The sequence below is a fragment of the Grus americana genome, chromosome 23, assembly GCF_028858705.1.
Source record: "Grus americana isolate bGruAme1 chromosome 23, bGruAme1.mat, whole genome shotgun sequence".
In the NCBI taxonomy this organism is placed as follows: Eukaryota; Metazoa; Chordata; class Aves; order Gruiformes; family Gruidae; genus Grus; species Grus americana.
In genome coordinates, this window is record NC_072874.1 from 2,028,441 (window position 1) to 2,052,769 (window position 24,329).

Genomic DNA, 24,329 nt, shown 5'->3' on the forward strand with positions numbered 1-24,329 from the left:
AAAAGCTGATGAGGTCTAGGAGTATCAGCATTTTTTGTGTGTTCCAGTTTTTATTTATTTATTGATACACACTCCTGACTTGTAGAACCCCCTTTTTTTTTAACTGCTGCCTCGCAAGAATGTAAAGGACTTTCACATTGATGCTGTAAGTTGAGCTACTTCAGCAGCCCCGTGCTGGGCCTGTAACTGTTGTCAGGAGGTGTTAGCATGTGAAGTTCTTTTCAATAGAAGGATACACAATAACTCTTCTGTTTTTTATAGGCAGATTTTTTTCAAGAATATTTAACACTTAGAGGAGGATGATTTTTCAGAAAACGGCTCTAGAGCTTGGAATATTAACAATAGTTCTTGCCTAAACCTCTCATTTCATACTGGGGAGATCCCAGTCCCTGCAGAAAATTTGATTTGATATCTTACTGAAGATTTCAACAAAGTGTTTTGGACCATAAGACACTGGGACATAAGAAAGGAAAATAATCTGATGTCCTGTATCTTCTCTGCAATGTTATATAATCACAAACTGTATGTCTTCCTTTTTTTCTCTTGTAGTACCTGTTTGAGAATGGTAGAATAGATAACATTTTTACCGAGCCCTATTCCAGGTTTATGATTGAACTTACAAAACTTTTGAAAATCTGGGAACCTACAATTCTTCCAAATGGTAGGACAATTATTTTGTTTTGTGTAGCTGCATGACAAAGCCGTATTATAAATTAGTATTTTCTCAATGCCATGAAGAAGAATGTGATCTGAGGCATTCATATTAGTCTTCTCTTTCTCCACCATGTAATTGTTTGTGGTAGACTAGCATCATGGATTTTATGTCTGTCTCTACCAGTTACGGATTACACTTAAATATACCTTTGCCTCTGATCAATCTCTCAACTCCTTTGAAAGAAAGGTTTCCCATTCCTTTAGTCAACATGCTAGTTCTTCTCTTCCGTCAAGTCTTAGCTGATCTTTTTTGAATACAGGTAGCCAGAATTTTATATAATAATGGAGATGAGTTACTGCAAATTCCGTGTACAGTTGCACTGGTATTTCCGTATTAGTACCGGAAATACTCCTGAGAAATCTGAGGATCACATTAGCAAATCATTGGAATCTTGTCTACGTGGATCCACAACTGGCTTTTCATTTAGAAAATTAACTTTTTATTTAATACAGAAATAGGTGGGCCAGTGCGAACTGCATGAAGTTGAACAAGGCCAAGGGCAAGGTCCTGCACGTGGGTCAGGGCAATCCCAAGCACAACTCCAGGCTGGGCAGAGAATGGATTGAGAGCAGCCCTGAGGAGGACTTGGGGGTGTTGGGGGACGAGAAGCTCAACATGACCCGTCAATGTGCGCTCACAGCCCAGAAAGCCAACCGTGTCCTGGGCTGCACCACCAGCAGCATGACCAGGAGATCGAGGAAGGGGCTCCTGTTCCTCTACTTCATTCTGAGACCCCCCCCGCAGTACTGCGTCCACCTCTGGGGTCCCCAGGACAAGAAGGACATGGAGCTGTTGGAGCGAGTCCAGCGGAGACCACGGAGATGATGCGAGGGCTGGAGCACCTCTGCCATGGAGACAGGCTGAGAGAGTTGGGGTTGTTCAGCCTGGAGAAGAGAAGGCTCCGGGGAGACGTTAGAGCCCCTTCCAGTCCCAAAAGGGGCTCCAGGAAAGCTGGAGAGGGACTGGTGACAAGGGCATAGAGTGAGAGGACAAGGGGAATGGCCTGAAGCTGAAGGGAGGGGAGATGGAGATGAGATGTGAAGAAGAAGTTCTTGCCTGTGAGGGTGGTGAGGCCCTGGCACAGGTTGCCCAGAGAAGCTGTGGCTGCCCCTGGCTCCCTGGCAGTGTTCAAGGCCAGGTTGGATGGGGCTTTGGGCAACCTGGGCTAGTGGAGAAGTGGGACTGGATGGGCTTTGAGGTCCCTTCCAACCCAAACCATTCTATGCTATGATTCTATGAAATAATCAAATTACTTAGACTGCTGCATATGGTGAAGTTTTCTTTCACAACAAATCTCTTCTAAGCCTCCATATCTCCTTTTCCCAACTGACTTAAAATAATCACAATGGACTATTTGTATATGAAGATGGTATATTTTAAACTCATGCTCCATGTCTTAGGAAGTACGCATTTTTGCAGTTGGCCGGTGTGGTTTAATACAGTGAAATTAGAACTTAGTGAGGTTCTGCTGGTGTCTGCAATCTTCCTTTATATCCTTCTCTCCATTCTTCAGGTACTGGAAGATCATTCTGTTCCACAGCTTGGTTCTCCATGCTCCCTGTGTTCATGCATGCAGTGTTCTTGGTTTTATTGGAATTACAGTTGCTTAGGATAGGTCTGGATTTACTTTGATATGCAGTTCATTAATATAGCAGGTTAGCTGAAAGAGGACTTAAATGCATCTCTGGCAAAATCTGCCTACTTTATTTTACTCATTTCTGCCTTCCCACCCTGCTCATGTGTGATGCTTTCCTTGCTTTGGGAAAATTCTGAAAATCTGCTAGATTAGACAGAGCCTGTAAAAGCTGTTCATTTGTAACCGACTATGGGGACAGCCCTAAAATTGCATAAATAACCCTCTTCTTTTTTTTTTCCTTGCCTGTTGTTTCTAGGTTATATGTTCTCAAGAATCGAAGAGGAACACTTGTGGGAATGTAAACAACTGGGTGCATATTCCCCTATCGTTTTATTGAATACACTTCTATTCTTCAACACCAAATACTTCCAACTAAAGAATGTCAGTGAGCACCTGAAACTATCCTTTGCCCATGTTATGAGACGCACCCGAACTCTGAAGTATAATACTAAGATGACATATTTACGTTTTTTCCCACCCTTTCAAAAACAAGAGGTAGAATCAGGTGAGTGTTGTCTAATCATCTGAATTTTGGCAAGCATATTTGTATTGTCTGCTCCTTGGTTTAAAAAGGACTGGGGAGAAAAATATGTTAAGCAGTAAGCAGAGCTATGAATAGGTTGACTTCTGCTGTTATCCTGTAGATTTTCAAAATTTTTTCACTCTAGTAAGGTTTAAAGAAAAATTCTGCATGAGCCAAGGCATCTGATAAAAACTTACAGAAGAGGTGCCACACATTTGGCTGAATTTTTTTTAATAGTCTTTTATAACATCCTAGGCTTGCATAAAGCTTTATTAACTACTGCATGAGTTAAAGGCCCTTTCTGAAGTCCTTTTCTCAAGACTTCATATTCTTGAGGTTCAGACCCTTATCGTGCCCTTTTAATTTCCAGATTTATCCTAGGTCTGTGTGGTGGACAAACGAGGCAACCCAAATGGAGAACAGCAGTTTAGATGAAGCTAGGCGCTTGCACGCGAGTAGGGACTACCCTCTGGACCTCAGAGGCAAAGAAATAGAGATTTTTGTTTGCAGTTATTTTTTGCTGTTTGGAAAAGGGAAGTCTTTGATCCTATTGGCTTCTTTTGCCCATCCAGCAGATCAAACCAGCTGACTTGCACGTGACAGATAATCAGTTGAAGTAGTGAGTTTCTGTCCGATGCAAAGTCCCGTCAGACTGGTGCTAGGCTGAGTGACTAGGGCTTGTTCTTAAAAGCACTGTTTTTCACTGAACTTCTCTGATGTCCTTTTTGTGTATCCAGATAAATTATCTGTAGGCAAAAGGAAACGTGGTGAAGAGGAGGAGGTTCCAACAGCAGTGGAAATGGCTGAAAATACAGATAATCCCCTGCGATGTCCAGTCCGACTTTATGAATTTTACTTATCAAAATGGTAAGTGACAGAATTTGATTTTTGATCTGTATGTAGACTAGAACAGGCATTTGGACAAGGATCCCACCAGCCCTTTTGTGCCTGTGCTGCAGGCTCCTCTCTCCAATTCCAGGTCCCTCAGCGTGGGGATGGAACCATGCAAATCGGTAGTATTTGTTACTAGTGTTGAATCAAGAGTAGAGTTAGAGAGAGATGTATTCTTTAAATGCCTATTTACACATCCACAGGTTGTAAATGGAAACGGGGGCATTACTACAGTGGCCGTGTCATTCTCATCTCCTTCAATTCCCATACAGGATCCTTCTTTTGAGAAGCTTATAACTAATACCCTGATACCATGTTCCTTGTGAAAGAGGGCGGGAAAAGTATGAATTAGGTAAAACTGCTGATAGCTTTTGCCTGCTGAAATGTGAGGTTAACTTTTATTTAGGAGTTAGAAAGGAGACCATAGAGCAAGGACATAGATATAAATCATTTTTTCTCTCTCCTGTTTCTATATAAACTTTGGCTAGATCATTGAGCAGGTGGAATATGATGTTCTTCTCTTTTCAAAGAAAATACACATGCAAAAGGAAACAGCATCTCATTAGTGTCAGCTAAAACTCAGATAAATCACCCTCAAAAACACACCTACTGGGCTTACTACGAGTAGTCCCATTACTTAGGGAAAGGCGTGCCTAGCTGCTGTCCTGGCTCTTTGTCTCCCTCTTCTTACCTTCCTTGTCTTGACTTGCAAATCATTAGAAGCTTTTAGCTGTCCTTGGACTGGGAAAATATTTTCATGCTCCTCATCATATATCATAGCTGAGCCCCTGCAGTGGTGCAAGCAGCAGTAAAAATTCGCTCTGCTGTTTTAACGTGGATATTCCAAAGGCAGGCAGGAGGGATCCTTGCTCTAGAGGGTTTTGTGTCTTCCTACCCCAGCCTGAAAGCTGCCTCCGAATCAGACGGCCAGTCTTTCAAGCAGATGGGCTTACCATTCTGCACCATAAGCAGGCAAGCTAGGATTGAGTTTTGCTAGCTCTTGACCATTCCCTGTGCTGAAGTACACAGCAGTTCTGGAATACTAGAACCAGTTTAATTCAGAGGTTGAATGTCAAATGCATCTATCAATCGTGTCAAGATGCTAGGACTATTAATTGGATGATACTATGATTGAAGAACCACATCTGTAAAGAAGTCACTCTGATTTTCTTTTTCACAATTTTCTTTGTTTCTTTATAAGCAAGTAATGCTGAGTGACCTGGAAACAACTTCCCTAAATTGAAGGGGGCAAACCAAGTCACTAACAAAAGGATTGGAATTATGCCATTTAAATTACTGTGATGTCGTCTTAATGTAACTTCCTTTTATTTGCTGTTTCTCCTTAACATTTTTGTGGGTAGGACAGTTAATGCTGCCTTCTGCTAATGTGCTCTTCCTTTCTTTACATTGACAGTTCTGAAAGTGTGAAGCAGAGAAGTGATGTATTTTACCTTCAACCTGAGCGCTCCTGTGTACCCAATAGCCCCATGTGGTATTCCACATTGCCAATAGACCCAGGAACCTTGGACATCATGTTAACGCGTATTCTTATGGTGAGGGAGGTACACGAAGAACTTGCCAAAGTCAAATCAGAGGACTCTGATATTGAGTTATCAGACTAACTGAAGTGGGGTATTTTCCTTTGAGTACACATCAGAAGCACCAAACTGTGAATACGTCCAGCCTTTGGAAAATGTGTATCAAATAAGCCAAGATAATGTCACCTACAGGCGTATTTTGAACCACAGTGGATGTACAAACTGGAACTGGAAGGAAGCAAGCTGTGTAAGCTGCAAGAAACAACGTCCTGTGGCACCGATAAATCCTCTGAACAAATTCAAGATGAACTAACCTATTTGAGTGGTGCATAAATCCTTTATCTGTTTAGGATTTTAAAAAGTTCTGAGATATTTTTAAGGAAAATGGTTGTGTAAAATCTACCATACCGATGTTGGGCATGGAGAGCTAGACTGTGGCTCACGTGACTTCTCAGCCTCACGGCTGCAGTCCTTGCTGCCAAAGAGCACGTGGAGATCCTAGAGCTCTTCACGAGGACAGGAGAGGAAGTGGTGGTGTTTAGACGAACAGACACTTTCCGTTATAAATACACGTACACACACGCTTTTATAATTTTTTTGAAACTGGGATCAAACGTTAGGAAGGCGGAAGCTGCTGGCATGTCTGCCAGGGAAGCTATGTGAACGGACAACTGTCTGGCTGCTGTTAAATGGTCACACGATGCCAGAATCTAGCTCTCGGTCCAGGCTAACACCAACTCTAGCTCTGTTCGGTCTTCGGCGTTGAAGAGGTGCTGTAGGTCAAACTTCAGAGTGATCATGTTACGGGACGAACATTTCTGGGATATGTACAGGAGAGTGACTGTCCTGGGGTATGTGCAGAAAATCCCTTACCTAGCCCAGTAGCTCTGCAGTCTGTCGATATAATCTAGCAAATACTGTGGTGCGCGGAAATTTTTTTTCCCTTAAGGCAGCTTTCCTTTCTCCTCTTTCCCTACTCCTATGTTTTTGGTTGTTTTATAAAGCAAATCTGGAGGGCCTTGTCATTTCAGACGAAAGATACGTGCACTCTTTCTCTTTCCACCTTTGCAACGCGTGCAGTGTTGTACAAAGGATGCAGTATTACTTTTGACAACGGAACTGTGGTAGAAAATTACCATGTGTGTTTTTTTCCCACCCTACCCAAAGAGATTTAGTCTAGTGTTGGAAATCGAAAGAGATTTTTTTAAGGCTTGGCTGTTACTGCGTCTTTTTGAAGAGAAAAGCTCCCACATTGTGTTTAGAGGACAGGACATTATCAGATACTGTCTGTATCTCCGTTTTCTCAAGCTATAGATGTGTGTTTCTGATGACCAGTGGTCACAAATTCATTGGAAACCCAAACTATTTTTAAAGAAGAGAATTGTATGGTTTTTATCTAGCGCTGGTCAGTTATCCATCTTCTGTAACAGGGGTCTGATATTTGATCTTGTCACTAAAATTTCAAGAGATGAAAATCAACAGCCTTGAATTATATTTCCTTTTTTTTGTTTTGTTTGGTTTTGTTTTTTAATTATTTTTTTAGCAGTAACAAAAGTAATTTAACAAAAATAAAATCAGAAAGTAGTCTATTGACGTTGTGTACTCGGTAGTCCTGTCCCTGCCTGTAACAGATTTCACTGATGTATTTTTTAATACAGAAAACTATGTGAAAAGTAAACCTGCCCCTGATTCTGTCTGATCAAAGCCCATCTGTGTCTGTCATTTCTGATCAAAGATAACTGCTTTCTCCATGTCCTGGCCTAGCACTCCTGGGGGAGATGTTTCGGCCGTAGTACGTTCCCTGCCAGTAAACTGCCCGGGCACTCGGAGGCTCAGCAATGCTCCTGTGGGCTAATTTCATGTTCTGTGAACACGAACTTGTCCCTCCCCATAGTTATATTATATTAAAATAGTGAAATAGCAGGCATGGTATTTTGCATTGGGATGGTGGATAGAACATTTCAGGGGGAAAAAAAATCAGTCTGGAAAGATTAGTGTGTAGGTCTTAGGGGATAAAAGAAGTCTGAGCTGTGTTGCTTGCACATGGGTGTGCCTAGAACCTCTGCATCAGTAGGAGAGGGGAGGGACCCAGGAATTTCTGTATTTCCTGGGCATCCCCTCCAAGAGGGCAGCTGTACTGGGCTGCCTTTGCCCGCTCCCTGCCTTCCCGGGGAATAAGCAAGGCAGCAGCGAGGACAAGCCGGTGGGAGGGCTGGCTTTCATTGGGTGGGGATTGTCTGAAAAATAATACCACATCTGAGTTTTCCCTTAATAGACATTACAGAAGTACTCCCATAGAATAAAGTAGTATATTTGTATCTTATGAGTAACGTACTCATTTTTCTTTCTCTGAAGACCCTCACTCTTTCTTGTCTGTGAAGACTTTCACGTACGTTAATTTTTTCCAGGTACTTGGAATGAAAGATAATTTGCCTTTCATACTCTCTCAGCAAGGAAAGTTCAATTGTTTTAAGCTTGACTGGCTGATAGCAAAGTTGTAAACATTTACGTCATGGCTCTGCAATGAGGAAGGGTTCGGTGCAGTGTCTTTCGATGATAAAATTAGCAGAACAAGCAGTTTTAGTTTCAGTTTCCCTAGTCAGATACCTTCTGCTTGGAAGCCCTTCAGCAATGGCACACGTTGGCCAGGGTGTGCCTGGGCTTTCTTTGCCTCTCAAGGAATTTCTTGTCAGCCCAGCTAGAGTTCAAACTGATTAACCAGATGGATTACTTTGAAGGATTAAAATGTATTTATAGAATATATGCACAGGATCCAAGCTCCAAACACTTAGACAAAGTTGTTTATAATAAACATATCTGAATCATTCGCTGACCATGCAACAATGTTTACTGCTTGAAATATTCTTTTAAGGAGAAAAGTCATGCTGTAGTCTTAGCGTGGACAGAGAAACAACAAAGATGACTGTGAGAAAGAAAAATAGAAGATGATGCTTCCTGTTAACAGGGTTTCTGTCACTGTGCCTTCCTGCTGCTAGGTACATGTTGTTTAACCCCTTAATTTTCAGCATGCAGGGGTAGTGGCATAGCTGTGCAGACCGGTTTGAGAGCGTGGAAGTGAGCGTGTCGTGTTACACCTTACCGAGTGTATTCGCACTTCTGGTTGCTAACACAAGTCTTTGGGTTTTGCAGAGATTTTTTGTTTAAAAAGCTTCTGGAGCGTGGCTATTACCTCCGCGGTGCTGGCAGTTTCCTGGCAGTTCTCACTGCAAGAGATGCCTGGTGCAAACCTGCTGCTCTCTCCTGGCTTCGGGTGACTAAAGAAGGAACCTGGGGGCACGTTGAATGCCACAGAATTAGGAGCAAAAAGAAGTTAAATCATCTTAGGAATTATTCTGCCACCTGCTGATCTAGAAGAAACACCTGGATTTCTCTGGCAGTAGTCTCCAGCCCAATGATGGCTCCTCAGATACTTGATAGAGAACGGTAGCAAAGTCACTCATTTCACGTTCCCAGGGTGGGCTCCCACAACGACGAGGCTCCATCAGTGCCGATTTAGTGCCAGGGTCACAGAAGGGACTGAATGTGCAATAAAGTCTTTGGGTTTTTGGTAACAATCTCAGTAACTCTTCTCAGTCCCTTGAGCAATAGTCTCACTGTTGCCTTAAAAAAGAAGAAAACTGAACAAATGCTCGTGCATAAAATCCTTATGGTGCTCTTAAACCACCAGCACTGCACTTGCTGTCTAGGCTGGAGTTTTGCTCCCATCAGCACAACAGGTTCCTGCCCCCTCTTTTTCATCCAGTTTAAACATCCCTAACAGAGCAGAGGCAAAAATAAGATTTGCTGTCTTCTATTACATAGCTGCTCATCTGCTGTATGTCCCCACTAGCATCATCAGCCTTACAAGATTTAAAGAAATGACAAGTTTTGAGCAGTTAAGCTACTGAGCGGTCGCTTTTCCTTTCTTTTGTGAAACCATCCAGTTTTGAGGATGGTGTTTTGTAACAGTATGAGCACCAACAATCTGTACAGATCACGGACCGCTGCTGAGGAGAAACTCTAGAAGGAGTTTTAGGAGCAACGAAGCTGGAAGGGAGCATGTTCTGCCTCTGAGTTGCAGGTCAGAAACCCAGGCTTGCCTCGCTGAGGGTGGGTGCGAGTGGAGCCAGGCGTGAACCCCCGCTTTTCACCTCCTCGTCCTCGGCAGATGAAATGGTATTGTCCCTACACGGTCGCCTCCTTTCTGCTCTTACTGTGGGCAGCTGCTCGAGCGGAACCTCTTTGGCCAGCATGACAGCTGCAGATTTGTCGGGCAGGTAGGACTGCCTCTGCTTTTGCATCTTCCCCGGGAGGAACCGGTTGTTTTGAAAGGGGGGAGAGAGTGGTTCTGCACAATATTGTTGCATTTGTTAAGAAGTTGACTCCAGCCCTCTTGTTAGAAGGTGGATTTTTTTTAACTAAGAGGGGAAGTAACTCATTTAATCTGACCACTGCATGAACAGATCCCCTCTGGCTTCATCCCGTGGCTCCCGTGTCAAGCCCACAGCACTTGGCTGAGCTGTAAGACTTTGCATTTTTATCTTCAGTTTCTCCCCCCCCCCCCCATTTCCAAGAAGCATTTGATAACTTTTCTTTTGTGCTGTGCTTTACAAGGAAACTATTTTGGACATGCCAGAAAGAGGGAGAAATAACGGAGGAAGTGGTGGCAGAGGAGCGTTGGAGGGTGCTGGGCTTGGGCAGGTGGGCGATTGTGCACAGCAAGAAACTAATACGAATATTAAAGTGTCTAGGGTTCAGCATTTCATATTGAAAGCATCTCAGTTGGATGCTATTAGGAAAAGTTAGTGAATGTGGGCATGGGTCATGGATGGGACAAACTCAGAACCTGAATTTAAAAGCGTTTCAGTTCCTGCATGTACCCTGCTAGCTCTGCTGCTGTCCCGTGGCAAACTGCAAAATCTGCAACAGGTTTTTTGTTTTTCATTTGTCACCAATAGGTGCTGCTGCCATGGAGGTCCTTAGCACTCAGTCGATGGCACCAGTGCTAGCTCTGGTCCAGGGAGCGTTGCAAGGTTGTAAATGGTTTTGGGAGTCATAAAGGCTTGAAGGAACTTGGGTATCTTGGATTCTTCCAGCCCCAGAACTTAAATTTCCATTGGACAGTAACATTCCCTAAGCTAATGGTTTTTCAGCAGAGATATGGTTTTTTATTAAAGAAACAAAACCTGAAATATCTTAGATTATCACCTGCTTGGAGGGAAAGAGGGAATTTATTACAATTAAACAGTCAAGCTAAACAAAGCCTCAAACACCAAAGCTCAAAATGCATCCCAAGTGCACAGTTTTAATTAACAAATCCGGTCCAGCTTCCCCGTGTTCAGACTCACGGATGCAGGCTGCAATAGCCACGTTAGCTACGGCGTGCTTAATCTTGTGGTTCACAGCTGACTGTTAGGTATGCCAACGAGCGGTGTAGCTGGGGTCCTAGGTCTAGGAGTCATGGGCTTTTTATTCTCTCTTCTACATTTTTTATAACACAAAAAGCCAGAACAATTTGAAAAGGTCGTTTTGACCTGCTGGGAGCCAGGCTTCTTCCTCGAAGAGAAGGATGTGGGTGACAGCTCTTGACTTTGTCCCCAGTTAAGCCACTTATTATATTGCCCGGGATCCAGAGTACACACCACGTCACTACTGTTGTATCGATGAAACCTCGTGTCTCGACCCTTGCCAGTCTGTACCTCAGCTGTACCCATCTGTAAATTGGCCAGACTTTCCTACCTCGTTTGGGCATTATGAGGCTAAGTTCTGTAGGATGCTTTGCAGCCCCCGTGATGAAAGGTGCTATATAACTGCAAAGTGTTACTTCAAAAGATTTAAATAGATCACCAGTGCATCATAACCTATATTAAAAAGACTTTTTCTTATATGAGAATTTATAGACTTCAATGTATGGTATTAATAAGTGAATTACTGAGACCCCAAAAATAGTTTTTGTTTGAATCGTATCTGTATTCTGGAAAAGTGATTAAAAAACCTTTAACCTTAATAAAAGAGTACATCCTCATTTCCTGTATGATGTTGGAATCTAAGTTAAAAAGCAGAATCTCACAGATTTGAAGGGGCGGGGGGGGGGGAAGTGGGGACAGGCTTTAGTTGTTTTTAAGCCAGCATTAAAATAGCAGCTGAATAACTTTGCAGCAAGGCTTGGTCTTTCCCACCTGGCTGTAGAGCAGCTCACGCTGAGCTTTGCTCCTCCTTGAAGCCTCTGAGATCAGCTGTAATTAGCTCAATCACCAGCTGAGTTTGCTACAGGCACCCCATCCCCAAACCGAGCGCTGGGGAACCGGTGGCTGCTCGAGTGCTGCCCGACGCCGTCAGCGAGCAGGAGAGTCCTCGGGACCGACCATCGCCTTGGCTGGCACCCTGAAACGCTAGAGTCACCCAAGAGCCACAGCAGCACGGAAACACCACCGCTCCCCTCAGCCCCTCGTTATCCAGCGCTTGATGTGGCTTCCAGGGAGGGCAGGGAAAGTCTCGTGGCTTTCCGCGCGAGGTTCCCAAGGCTCCTCTGTGTTGGGAGCCACCAGAGCTTTCCTCAGTGCGGGTTTTAAGGCCCCCATCGCACAACTGGTTTACACGTATTTTGAACTCTGCTGGTGCACCCACAGCCGGGCAAGTGCCCGTGCAGCCAGTGCAGCCTTTGGGTTTAAAGAGGTTGCTGAGAACACAGATACAGGCAATCACAAGCAAAAAAAAAAAAAAAAAAATAAAAAAAGACACAAGTGCTGATTAAATGTTCCCAGCAGCCTGAAGAATGAGCATCCAAAATTATGCGCGCCCTGGTGCAGCCACAATCGCCAGCAGGCATCATGGACTCATCATATGTGTGGCTGGGGTGCAAGGGACAGTGTTTGTTTTAATGGAGGCTTAATATATTCTTATTATTACACGGCTAACACTTTCATACCATCATTTGAGGCGAGCTGGGTTTGCACAGAGATAGCTGGTGTTTACTTCAGGAGACACAGAAAATTGGAAATATCATTCAGAATGATGACATGTGAACTGCAGAAGTGGTAGGGCAATACTGTGTCCGCTTGTTGACTAATGCTGTTGCTCAATGAATTTACTTTAGGTAATTAATTATAGACAGTAACTGAAACCCAGCCGATTGCCAAGGAGAGCCTTGTTCGCCTGTGCTTGGGATGCAGATGGAACACAAGCCACGTGTCAGTCCAGTTTGTCACCCGTCACCACACACAATGTGAGTTAAACATGGTTTATATCAAACCTATCTACAGCCCTGCCAGCTTTTTAGGGGTAGAGAGCGCGGGACTGAAGAACCTGCCAGTTTGAGTCCGTTCCTGGACCACCGCAAATCCCGAGGCACTCGACGGGTACCTGGGCGCTGACCGCACACCAACCAACACGACACTCCCACCTGCAAACCACCTTTATTGGTTTCAATGCACTCAATGCTCAAGTAGCTCCATAGCTCTTAAGAGGGCGGCCGAGTCGCTGGGGCGTCTGCAGGGGCTTCGCAGCGCCTGCCACGCTGCCTGGCAGAAACCTCGGGCTCAGGCACCTTCTTGGCTTTACTTGCATTTGTCTCCTGGAGGTTTCTTCCCCTCGAACAGACTGGCACCAGCTGTTGCACCAAGCGACCCCAGCGCAGATGATAGCCCAATTTTGGCACCAAGAGAGAAACCTGCAGCTCCTGCAAAGATAGAGAGAAGCATGATGCCCCAGGAGCATCGATGCTGCCTGCTGAGGGACTGAGCACCAGGCACAGCTAGCCAAGGACCTCTCCTGGGCAGAAATAGCCAAGGACCTCTCCGGACTGTGCCGGGGAGCCGGCCTGAGAGCGGGCTCTGCTCCCTGAGCACAGCCAGCCCCTTTCTGGCTCTGGCCAGCACTGCCAACGAACACAGGCGTTGTTCTCACCAGAAGAGCGGACATCTACCTACGTGGCCCCTGATGTCCTCAGCCTTGGTGCCTTACCCCAGCAAGTCCCGACTCTTCCTGCCGCATCGCGGATTTATCCCTTCCCCGCAGTTTTGGGTGATTCAGAGCAACAGAGGGTTAAAGGGCTGTTTGGCTTTACACAAGCCGAGCGTATCACCCCGTGCAACCCTCTAGGGATGAACCCAGCACAGCTCATCTCCCCTGCCCTCCCCACTCACCAATCGATTGCAGCACAGCCACGGTGCTGCCGGCAGCCACTCCTCCGTTGTTGGCTATGGCAGCTATTGACATCATCTTGGCGGCCACAGACCCAGCCGCGATGCCGCTTGCCGTAAACCCCAGCGCACAGATGCCTGCCGGGATGCCAACGAGGGCCACTCCTGCAGGCAGGACACCGCAGCGTTAGGGTGGTCTCTGTGACCCACATCTGCCCCCCAGCCACCAGTCCCCCTCCAGCTTTCCTGGAGCCCCTTTAGGGACTGGAAGGGGCTCTAAGGTCTCCCCGCAGCCTTCTCTTCTCCAGGCTGAACAACCCCAGCTCTCGCAGCCTGGCTCCATGGCAGAGGCGTGCAGGGCTGCAGCAGCGGGCACAGGCAGATTTCCAGGCACAGGCCAGCGCTGCCGCCTCCCTCGCGGTTGCTCCCGAAGTCCCCCCCGGCACTCGCAGCCCCCCCAAGCCCGGTCAGGCCCCCACCACTGCCAGCCTGGGGACAGGACCGGGCAGCGAACCCAAGCGCGGCTGATCCAACGCCAGGTCCTCACCTAGTCCGACAGCGGCTCCAATGGCTGCTCCTTTGGTTTTCTCTTCCATCGCTAAGAAGGCAAAAGGCAGGTGGGGGGGGCAGGCAGGAAAGCTTCGCTCGGGCGGGACCGAGCACCCTGAGCTCCCCCGGCCTGCCGCCCCGCCCCCACCCCCCCCGGCTTCAGCTGCCCCCGGCCCCCGCAGACCCCCCCGGGAAGCGGCCGAGGACGGGAGCGGGCCCCGCTGCTCCCGGGCCGGGAGGAGAGAGGACAAAGGGGGCACCCCGGGGTGCCCACCGCCCGCGGCCGCCCTGCCTGCCCGCTATACCTGCCCGCTATACCTGCCCGCTATACCTGCCCGCCGCGCTGCCTGTCCCACCCGAAGCGCTGCCAGCCCTGCCCGCCCCGCCCCGTCCGCCCGGAACAGAGCCAGTGCCGGTGCCGGAGCTGCGGCCACCCCGCCCCGCCCCGGGGCCGCCCCCGCTCGGCGCATCACGACCCGGGGAGGAGGCGGATGTCTGTGCTCGGGCGTCTTTATTTGGAGTGTCAGATACAGCGGGGGGGGGGGGCACGGGAGAGCTGCAGGGGGTCTCGGCGGGGGTCCGGGGCGGGGGGGTCACGGCAGATGTCAGCGAGGGTCCCGGGGGGGGATCCAGGGGATCACAGCAGGGCAGCCCCGATGGCAGCCCCGATGGCTGACAGGGTAGCCTTCACAGCCATGGGGACTCCTGCTGCCCCTGAGGAAGAGAAGGAGAAATTAGCCTGAGCCCCCCAGCCCAACCCTGGCCCTGGCATGGGGCCCCCACTGTGCCCCATTTCCTGGGGGAGCACCCTGAGGAGGAGCAGCCCCTCGCCCCACTGCCGCCATCAGGTGTCCCTGCAGCCAGGCCGGCGCAGCCAGCGGCGCCGCACCAGGCACCCCAGAGCGGGTGCGACCCTGGGAGCCCCCACTCCCGTGGCCACCCCAGGCCCTTGCCACACTGCTGGTACCGCCCGGGGAGGCCAAAACATGGGGTGCACCACAGTGACCCCATGGGCACCCCGCGGCACCGTGCTGGGAGCACTCACCGAGCGACTGCGCTGTGGCCACCAGGCTTCCGGCAGCCACCTTCCCACCATTGGCCATGGCAACTACAGACATCATTCTGGCGGCTATGGATCCAGCTGCAATTCCTGCTTTGGTGAAGCCCAGCACATACAGAGCTGCTGGCATCACAGCCGTAGTGAGTCCTGCATCGGAAAGCAGCAGCAGTGACGCTCCCGCGGGCACACGTGTCCCCAGGCTGCAAAACCCTCAGCCCTAGGTCTCTCCTCAGCCGCACGCGTCCCCCGGCCCCGAAACAGGGGGTGCGGGGAGGCAGAGCTCCAGCTCCCCGGGACAGCCCAGAGCAGAGCGGGTGGTTCAGGGTCCCAGGGCCAAACCCCCTCTAAGCTGGGGCATCAATGGGGTCCTGCACATGGGCGTCCCGGGACAGGCCAAGGGGCAGCATTTTGGGGAGGAGGCAGCACCCCCAAAGAGGGGTCTGTGCGTGCAGAGCAAGCAGCAGCGTGAAGCCCCGGGAAAGTGCTGTATTTCCGCATGGTGGCAGCTGTCCCCGTGCACACCAGCACCTTACCAACTCCTATGGTCACTCCGATGGCAGGGCCCACAAAATCTGTAACAAAGGCGAGATGGAGGGCAGTCAGTCGGCAGGGCTGCGAGCGAAGGTGAGCTGCTGCCCTCGCTCTGGGCAGCACTGCAAGGGGCTCCTCCATCCCCCGCCCGCACCCCCAGGCCCCTCCTGCCTGCTGGAGCAGCGTGTGCCCCTTTCCAGCAGCGTCCCAGCGCCTCACAGCACCGCGACGGCAGCTCGCGCCTTCTCCAAAATGCCAGGGAAGCGAGTCCTTGCTGGCACAGCCCTCATGCCTGCGGCCAGCCCTGGCCCCGTCCCACGAGAGCCCCAAGCCCCCCCGTGCCTCTGCTCAAAAGCGGAGGGCCGTTTGCTGTGCGCCCAGGGGCCGGCGCCCCGTGTTCCCCACGCTGTCCTGCTGCGGGGCCCATGCCCCGACCCCGTGAGCTTACGCATGGTGGCCTGGCCTGGCAGGGGGGGCAGCCGCTGGAGTGAGATGTGTGACGGGTCCGGTCTGAGCCTGGTCCTTCAGGGAACAAGAACAAGATTTTCCTCCTAGGGCAGCATGGGGGGTGAGCGGGGGCCCTGCTCTCCTGCCCAGGTGCCCACAGCCACCCCCCTCCCACCCCGTCCTGCCCCCCAAGAGCCCCTGGGCACCCCACAAAAGCAGAGACACACACCCCACCCACCCCCCCCCAGACCTCGCGTTTCTTCCCAGCCCAGGGCTCCCTGGCTGCTCTGCCAGCCCAGTGGGGAGAGCAGCACCCCACTTTTATCCCCCCGCCTCAGAAAAGGGGTGCTGTCCCCAAACACCCATCCTGGGGCCCCAGCACCCCATGCCACCGACCTGTCTGTTGCCCACCAAGAGCTCAGTGCTGCTGGAGCACGCTTGCCGCTGGTAGCCGGGGCCTCAGGTGATGTCAGCACAGCAGATTTCCAAGAAACTGCTCCGCTGAGTTTCGTTTTCCCCAAATTCTTGGTCCATGTCGGTGTTTACCCTTGGTGCGCCTGGCTCTGCCGGCACAGGAGGCAGCCGGGCAGCGGGGCGTGGGGTCGCCCGTCCCGGGGGGTTGGACCTCAGGGCTGCTCCCCACGGGGACCCCTGTCCCCCCCCCCAACCCTCCCATGGGGATGCGGGGACAGGAGGTGCCAGGGCTGCGGCGGGGAGGATGCGCCGGGCGGGGGGGGGGGGGGTGGGGGGGGTGTGTGGGGTGTTGCTGCAGCAGCTGGGGCTTTACGGGGCATTTCCCGACAGTTCAGGGCTGGTGAAGCTCCACCGTTTTTGACAAGGACTACGGGCAGCGCGGGCGGTCTGGGCAGCGCAGAGATTTCCGCGGGCTGGCAGTGGAGGTGCAGCCCCTCTGGCTGCCTCCCCTCCACCGGGCAGCCTCAAAAACCGGCCAAAGCCCCACTTTGCAAACCCCCCTTTCCCCCGCTCCTTGCGCCAGCTTCTCACCCCGAGCCCCCTCGGGGCAGGACGCAGCCAGCCCACCCGGCGCAGCCCCTCGGGGCCAGGGCGCAGTGGGTGCCGCCGTGTATGCGCCGCTGCAGCTGGTTGAAGGGGACCAAATCCAGTTGCAAGTTGATCTGGTTCCTTTTTACCAGCCCCAGGGACGCACCGTCTCTCCGGATGCGCCGCCTGGGCCAGTGCTGGTGTGGAGGGGGGTTCCCGGCGTGGGGGTCCCAGCCCAAAAATACATACTTCTTAACATTCCATAACGCCAGCCGACTCCATATGGGCATATGAAGAAGTATGTAGGGTTGGGAGGGAGAGGCAGGCAGCGTGGCGCTGGGCACATGGGGCACGGGGACACCAGCCGCTCCTGGCAGCACCCACCAGCTCTGGGTGGTGGGACCCTGGAAGGAGCCGGCGGCCGCGGTGAAGCCTGAGGCTGGGCAGGGGCTGTGCGGAGCACATCCTGCCCACCCCTGGATCCAGCCCCTGCTTGCGCCCAGCCCCAGGTGTATCCCTGGCTGTGGCACTGCCCGTACAGCCCCGTAGTGCCCGCAGCCACCCCGGAGCAAGGGGCTGGAGAGCGAGACGGTGCCGTGGCCAACGTGTGTGTCTGGGATGCAGAGCCTCTGCACCCACCGCAGGGTGCTCAGGCTGGCAACGCACCCACCGCTTGGCAGTTTGGCCGGTGGCTGCCCTTCGTGGGCGGTGGGACGCCCCGGGACGCAGCCGAGGCTCAGCAGTTTGGGCCGTGGGGCACCGTGGGGGACTGCACCTCTGAGGACATGGCCAAGTGCCGTGTCCCGTGAGCCCACACGGACGGCGGAGGTGGGTGCCTGCGCTAGGAGCCATTTCTGCACGAGGGGGTCCCCCATCGACCCAGGATGCACCAGCTGCACCCCGCCGGCACCCTGCATTGCCCCAGCACCCTGGAGCACCCCAGCACCACCCTGCAGCACCCATCCCCCTCTCTGCTGCAGCCCGTGTGCCAAAGCAGGGGTTGCAGCTCGGTGCAGCTGGGGCCGGCACTGGGGGCACCCACCTCCTGCACCCCCACCCTCCCCGCCTGGCTCGTTTGGAAGGCTGGGAGAAGGACCTGGGGTCCAGGCCCTCCCCACCCCGCAGCTCTGGGCAGGGGAGGCCAGAGGCGCCTTTGCCCACGGGAGGGGGTTCAGCTGAGATCTCAGGGGGTGGAGACCGTAAGGGGGGTGTGGGGGGACTCCCCGGCCCCGGCACGGCACGGCCAGCGCAGGACGATGGAGGGGGCGAGCGTCGCCACAGCCCATCTGTGCCTCGACCCCAGTGACCTTCCTACCCCTAAACTCAGACGTGGAGCAGAGCAGCGGTGGGTGCAGGGAGCCGTTCCCAGCACTGCCCCCTCCTTGGGGGAGTGAGGGATGCGCGGGGGGCCAGGCTGCAGGCAGGAGGGACGCGGGGCTGGCCAGGCCAGGCGTGGACGTGACTCAGCGCCGGGAGCTGTGGCCACACACGCTGCAGCTCTCTGCAAGGAACCGGTGGGTGCCAAGTACACGCTCACCGCGCCGGCCCTGCTTGTGGCACCCACAGGCAGCAGAGACCCTGCTCGGTGACCCCCGGAGCCGCCAACCATCGCCTCGGGGCGCAGGGTTGCTGCCAGCATGGCCACGGTCCCCCCAGGATGCTCCACCAGCACCCCGGGACCTCCCACACGACCAGTGCTCAGGGACATGGCGCTGGGGACCCCAGAGACACAGCTCCCAGGACCCAAGTACCCAGCCTGGCAGCAGCGGTGGGGCAGAGCATGTTTGGCTAGACCAGCATCCCTGTGCCCCCCCAAAAGCAGATGGAGTGGGTGGCCAGAGGCCAGAGGCTGCAGAGATGCACCCACTTAACCCTTCGGGCTCTGCTGGCCCCGCAGCACAGGAGGATGCTGCTGCACAGTTTTGCCGTAGGGGTGCAGGGGATCCCAGGGGTCGGTGAAGCTGTTGGGGTGCACCGGGAGCCGAAAGCTGGTGGCTGTGCCCACCCCAACCCCCTGGAGCCAGGGAGCAGGGTCAGGTTCAGCTCCAGCCACCTCAGCTGACCTTGGGCAGCCTCCCAGGGCTGCGGTGCTAGAGGTACCCCAGTCTGGGGGTCCCACACAGCCCCATCCCATGGCACGGTCCCCGCAGCCCTAGCCGGGCTCTCCCAGTGACCTTGGAGGGCCGCACGCAGCACCGTGGGATGGTCACTGCATCCGGGGTGCCCAGTCTCACCTGATCCCATCCTGGGCCACCCCTGCTCATTCCCAACACCCTTCCTTGTCCCAGCCCTGCCCCACGGCCCATGCCTGTTCCACTGCCCTCTCTGTGCCCGGACATTCCGGGTCATCAGTGCAAGCCCCTCTGCAGACCTGGGGGTGCTCCACCGCTGGCAGCCCCCACCCTCCCCAGCCTTGGCGCTGCCCTTGACGGCTGCAGACGCGTCCCCGAGCTGAAGCTTCTCCCTGCCTGCAGTGCAGGGAGCTCTGCCCTGGGGCAGCCCCTCTCCCACAGCTCCTCCATGCCCCCACACTGGCTGGGACCCCCTGACCTGGGCAGCCTCTGGGTCCCCCGCCTGCCCTGAGAGCAGCTCCCTGCCCTGGGCAGGGTGGCTTGTGGTCACCGGGGGCAAATGGCCTTGCAAGGGGGAGACGGAGGAGCCGGGGGGGCTGCCAGGGCCGGCCGTGGTAGCACCCATGCACTTGCACGGCACCCAACAGCCCCAGTCTGTCTATAAAAGGAAGCATCTTTTTTCCCCGCTCCCCCCAGCGCTGCGTGCCCGGCCATGCTCTGCAGTCGCTGCCTTGCAGGGGCCTTTCCAAGTTTTACTATTCAGCGCTGCCCCCCCCCAACCGGCTCCCCCCAGCTCATCCATCCCCGACAAACCCACTGCAGCAGCCACTTCAGCCGCTGAGCGGCTTAAAAAAATACCAAGAGGCCCAGCGAGGAGGAGGGAGGTGGGTGCAAGGGGACCGCTGGCAGAGGGTGCCTGGGGGAGCACCCCAGCCCCTGTCCTGCCACCCCTTAACCTGTGGGCATTGCCCGTTTCGGGGCTGCGAGCACGTGGAGCCCTGGTGCACCCGGCCGCGGTGGTCAGCGTTTCCCCCCGTGCATGTCCAAAATACGACGCCAAGGCGCTCAGGAGTTGGGGTTCCCTTCCTGCCCCATCCCACCGGCGTGGGGCGTCCCCACTTTGCGTGACCGAGGGCACCCCGGCTCCCAGGGGAGGGGGCAGCCGGCCCCGCTGCGGGGGGGGGGAACCTGCAGGCAGGTGGGCTGGGCTCTGCCCCGCTGCGCTGCCCGCGGACCCACCACCGGACACCCCCCTTTGCAGCCAGCACCTGCCGGGGGTGCCCCGTTGCCCCCCTCAACCCCATGGAGAGTTTGCTGCTGCCCCCGCTCCTCCGCCCGGGCTAGCCCGAGGGGTGTGGGGGCCACCGTGACCCCCAGACCCGCAGCCCCGGGGCCGCCCCCTCCCTGCCCACGCCGAGCCGCTGCCAGGAGCCGAGTGCGGGGCTGCGAGCGGCAGCAGCATCCCCAGCCCGAGGGGGGTCGGCACCCGCCGGGCTCGCTGAAGGTTAAACGCCGGCGGCGGGGAAAGCCCCGCTGCCTCCCGCAGACCCCGCACCTCCCGCCCCGCACGGCCACTTACGGTCCTGGAGGTGACAGCGGCCGGGTGCGGGCTCGGCTGGCGGCAGCGGGCTGCGGTGACACCCCGCACGATCACGCCGCTTCCCCACTCGCCTTGACTTTGCCACAGGACTCCTCCGGCTCGTCCGCAGGAGCTTGCAGCATCCTCCAGTTCAGCGGGAGAAGTTCCTCGCCAGGGAGGGAGGGAGGGAGGGAGGGATTTAAGGCAGACCCTGCCTGGGATGCGGATGCCTCCGGGTGCAGGTGAAGACCCTCCGCGCTCTGGGCATCCCGCAGCCCCCTACTCGTATGCCCCATCCCAGGCTCCGTGTCCCAGCACACGGCTCGTGGTGTGCCCAGCTCCAGGGATGCCGTGTGGGGGATCTCTGCTGAGAAACGCTCTCCCTCCTGGATGAGGCGGCCAGGGCTGCCACCAGCACAGAGACAGCCAGGGCACCTCTGCCCTCCGCCACCTGCCCCGTGTCCCCTGGGTGCCGGGTGAGGGTCCTGAAACAACGCCATGGGGACAGCCAGCATTCATTGCTGGGCCCAGCGGCAACCTGGGGCAGCTCGGAGGGCAAAGCGGAGCTCGTGGGGGACTCGGGAGGGTGAAACCTGTCACGACTGCAGCCACAGGGGCTCCCCTGGGACGAGGGGACCCCACGGGGATGGGGATCCCCAGGCTGCCCCAGGCCACCCACTCTGGGTGTCCAAACACCCATGGAGCGGCTCTTCTGGCACCCGGAGCAGCACAGCCCGGGGGTACGGGGCTGCTCTGCCCAACCCGGGACCCCGCCGCCCTCGGGCTCCCACTGGTCCTACCTCTGCCTGCGGAGGGCTGGTGGGGCAAGGGGGATCCCCCGCTCGGGGCTGCAGCGGGGGCAGGACGCTGGGAGACACCTGATTGTGGTTCCCAAAGGGAAAAGCCAGAAAAAGCAGCGTGGTGTCCCTCCCGCGGCGGTCCCGGCGGCTCCCTGCCTGCCACGACGCCCTCCCCACCCCGGGTGCGCTCTGTTTGCCTGCTATTTTTGGCAGCCTCCTAAGAGCTCCTCTCAGGCTATTAATAATGAGAGTGCGAAATTCGTTTGGCCTCTCCTATATAAGGAAAGGTAGAGGCTTAGAGGCAGCTAAATATACTGGCGCGTGCGGGAGCGAGCGGGGAGGCTTTGGCACTGAGTGTGGAAAAGAGATTGTTTGAACAATGGAAAGACGGACTCACTCGGCACGCAGGGGCCCGCACGGACAAACAGGCGGATGGAGGGACGGACAGAGGGTGACGGTGCCCATGGGCCTGCACCGCATCACCTGCATCGCACCCCAATGCCCCTCAGGGCCCCGCTTCAGCGGGACAAGCGGCAGGAGAGGGGAGGAGGCACCTGCAGCAGGGATGCTGCGCAAAGCCCCCATCCTGAGCCAGCCCTGCTTTCCCCAAAATGCCTAAAACTAACAGGGACAAACGCTGGGTCTGTACCTGCCCAGGAGGCACGTGTGGGGTGCCGGTGGCGGGGAGCAGGGCGGGCTGCGGCAGGGTGACCGGCTCCCACTGGGGGACAGCCAGCACAGGGTCATTCCTCCAGCCGAGCCCCCTGCAAACCCCGGCCCCTCTCGGGGTGGTGACCAAACGCTCCTGCCCCGGCTCTGCCACCCTGGCACGGCCCCGGGGGAAGCTCCTGCGGTGAGGGGGCAATGCCAGTGTGCCAGCAGTGCCACCATGTCCCCAGGAGCCACCAGCATCCATGCAGTGCCCTTTGCTCGCAGGGGCTGCCCACACCCATCATCAGAGGGATTTTTAACGAGCACATCATTACCGTAACCGTGTCACCCCCGTAACCGTGTCACCCCTGTGGCTGCAGGGGCCCCAGGGGGGTGTGGGAGCTCTGTGAGTGCAGCCATCGAGGCTGGGGAGAGCCCGCCTGGAAGAGGTAAAGCAGCAGCAATTCAGGGAATCCTAATGACAGGAAGGCGCTGGGGAGCAGCGCCAAATCCACATGGTCGGAACAAGGACAGCACAAGCAGAGGGGTGAGAATGTGTGTGGAGAGAAAAAAAACGTGCAAGAGCCTTTTTTTTTTTTTTTTTTTTAACTCCTCCTGGCCATGGGCGCTGCGTAAGGTGCTGGGGGTTCTATTTGCAGCCACGCTGAGCTCCCTGGCTCAGGCTCTGCCGGCCGCAGCATCGCAGTGCCAGTGGCCGCATCCACGCATCCCTTTGCCCAAGGGGCCCCGGGGCTTCCCCGGGCTGCTGAGCCACTGAAACGCTGAGACAGCCGTGGCAGCAGCAGGCAGAGAGTCCTTGAGCTGTGATCATCGCTGCTCTGCCCATCCCTGCCTTCCCTCAGCCAGGCAGGGAGCTCCTGCCATGCACATCCCCCTGCCTCAGTTTCTCAAGCTGTGAAACTCCTGCAACAAAATCTATTTCTCTGAGATTTCTTGCAAATAATGAGCCTGGGGTTGCTTTGAGGCTCCAGCCCAGACCCAGTTCCCCCCAGGGAGGGGATGCAGCTGGAGGCAGGAGCAGCTGTTTGCCCTCGGGGCAGAGAGCAATCCTGGCTCTTGCCGCACTGCCCTGGGGCTGGTGCAAGCTTCCCCCCCCACCAGAAGCCGAGCCCTGAGAGCCTGCAGCTGGGGGACACGGGGGTCCCTCACCCATGGCCACCACCTCTGCCCATCACCGCAAGCCAGCACTTGCTGGGTTTCCTCCCACACCTCTGCCAGGAGCCAAGAAACGTTAAGTGATGCTGAGCAGACAGCAAAGGGATCTGGCTGGGAGCAGCCAGGAAAGGGCAGCCCTTCGGAGAGGCTTCCTGCAGGGACAGCGAGTGAGCAGGGGAAGGGGGGGAGAAATAAATAGAGCTGGGTGACACAAAGCAGAGAGCACGAACACTGAGGGGAAGGGACCCAGCTGAGCACCGATGGCAGTGGGGCACTGGTGGCTTCTGCTGCTTCAACTTTCCAAAGACAAGGGCTGATCCCAGCCAGGTTTCAGCAGGGCTACACCTGCCCTGACGCCAGGCAGGGCTGTGCAACAGCATCGGGAGCTGTTTGATGCCTCCAGAGGGTCGGGGTGGCTTTAAAATAAAGGCAGCTGCTGCCACACTTGTGGGCAGAGGCAGTGGGACAGGGAGCCCAGCAGATTTAGCTTCTCCTGCCCTTAGGTGACATTGAGCAGCGTGAACTCCAAGGGGTGCAGCACAACCTGTGGACCACGAGATGCGCACGGACAAAAGGGCAGCTCTGAAGGTGAGTCTCCTCCCCTCTCTGAAACATCCATGTCCCACGGAGCCATCAGGTCCCTTCTGGCTGCTGCGGTGCTAAAGCACGTTCCCTACAGCAGCCAGCCCCAGTGACAGCTGGGCAGCCTCCTTAATCTCCTTCAAGGACTCCACTAATTAGTAAACGTTCCACCGTACCTCTCTCAGGAGGTACACTTAGCCCAGGTGCGGGTGCAGCTTGAGCCCCAGCACTGCCGCTGTTTTGCTTTCCAGTGACACCAACAGTCGGCCCCTGCCTCGGTGGTCAGGGAGCAGCCCGGGCAGGTCAGGGGACTCCGCACCTGGTCAGCAGGAGACCGAGGCAAGAGCCGCTCAGGCTGAAAAAGTCAACCTCATAGAGCAGAAGCTAAGGACAGTTGTGCTAAAGCATGGGCAGGTAAACAAACCAGGGGTCAAAA

General features: G+C 54.6%; 3 protein-coding genes across 10 annotated transcripts in view; 1 reads left to right on the top strand and 2 right to left on the bottom strand.

Annotated features, from left to right (window-relative positions):
* Nucleotides 1-9,239, top strand: part of ZMYM4 (zinc finger MYM-type containing 4) — a 45,501-nt gene extending 36,262 nt beyond the window's left edge. For 6 of the 7 annotated variants that reach the window (XM_054802443.1, XM_054802437.1, XM_054802438.1 and 3 more), the window contains 4 exons: nt 550-661; nt 2,608-2,856; nt 3,612-3,741; nt 5,180-9,239. In XM_054802443.1, coding sequence (XP_054658418.1) covers nt 550-661; nt 2,608-2,856; nt 3,612-3,741; nt 5,180-5,387 — 699 coding nt within the window. In that variant the 3' untranslated portion in view covers nt 5,388-9,239. Of the gene's footprint in view, nt 1-549; nt 662-2,607; nt 2,857-3,611; nt 3,742-5,179 lie in introns of those variants that run through there. The other variant, XM_054802442.1, reaches the window with a different exon arrangement.
* A 3,462-nt stretch (nt 9,240-12,701) lies between these two features.
* On the bottom strand, nt 12,702-14,478 carry LOC129195958 (interferon alpha-inducible protein 27-like protein 2A). Its single transcript, XM_054802695.1, has 4 exons — nt 14,325-14,478; nt 13,992-14,042; nt 13,448-13,609; nt 12,702-12,981 (listed from the first exon to the last, which is right to left on the bottom strand). The coding sequence occupies exons 1-4, from the start codon at nt 14,461-14,463 to the stop codon at nt 12,860-12,862; spliced, it is 474 nt and encodes a 157-aa protein (XP_054658670.1). The 5' UTR covers nt 14,464-14,478; the 3' UTR covers nt 12,702-12,859.
* Nucleotides 14,479-14,485: 7 nt separating this feature from the next.
* LOC129195957 (interferon alpha-inducible protein 27-like protein 2A) lies at nt 14,486-20,677 on the bottom strand. 2 transcript variants are annotated; one of them, XM_054802694.1, is made up of 5 exons: nt 16,428-18,004; nt 16,033-16,106; nt 15,587-15,625; nt 15,039-15,200; nt 14,486-14,707 (listed from the first exon to the last, which is right to left on the bottom strand). In XM_054802694.1, the coding sequence occupies exons 2-5, from the start codon at nt 16,034-16,036 to the stop codon at nt 14,631-14,633; spliced, it is 282 nt and encodes a 93-aa protein (XP_054658669.1). In that variant the 5' UTR covers nt 16,037-16,106; nt 16,428-18,004; the 3' UTR covers nt 14,486-14,630. The 2 variants fall into 2 exon arrangements, 1 of the variants encoding a protein (XP_054658669.1); XR_008574001.1 differs by lacking the exons at nt 14,486-14,707; nt 15,039-15,200; nt 15,587-15,625 and having other exon boundaries at nt 16,428-20,677.
* Nucleotides 20,678-24,329: the final 3,652 nt, after the last annotated feature.

What these genes read in the sequence shown, in the direction of transcription:
- LOC129195957 (XM_054802694.1), bottom strand. An exon ending in CGGAGTGACCATAGGAGTTG is followed by an intron (nt 15,201 to 15,586) that starts GTAAGGTGCTGG and finishes TTTCCGATGCAG; the next exon opens with GACTCACTACGGCTGTGATG. An exon ending in GGCCACAGCGCAGTCGCTCG is followed by an intron (nt 14,708 to 15,038) that starts GTGAGTGCTCCC and finishes TCTCTTCCTCAG; the next exon opens with GGGCAGCAGGAGTCCCCATG.
- LOC129195958 (XM_054802695.1), bottom strand. Translation starts at nt 14,463, where the DNA reads ATGCGCCGAGCGGGGGCGGCCCCGGGGCGGGGCGGGGTGGCCGCAGCT. An exon ending in ACAGGCAGCGCGGCGGGCAG is followed by an intron (nt 14,043 to 14,324) that starts GTATAGCGGGCA and finishes TTGCCTTCTTAG; the next exon opens with CGATGGAAGAGAAAACCAAA. An exon ending in GGCTGTGCTGCAATCGATTG is followed by an intron (nt 12,982 to 13,447) that starts GTGAGTGGGGAG and finishes CTATCTTTGCAG; the next exon opens with GAGCTGCAGGTTTCTCTCTT.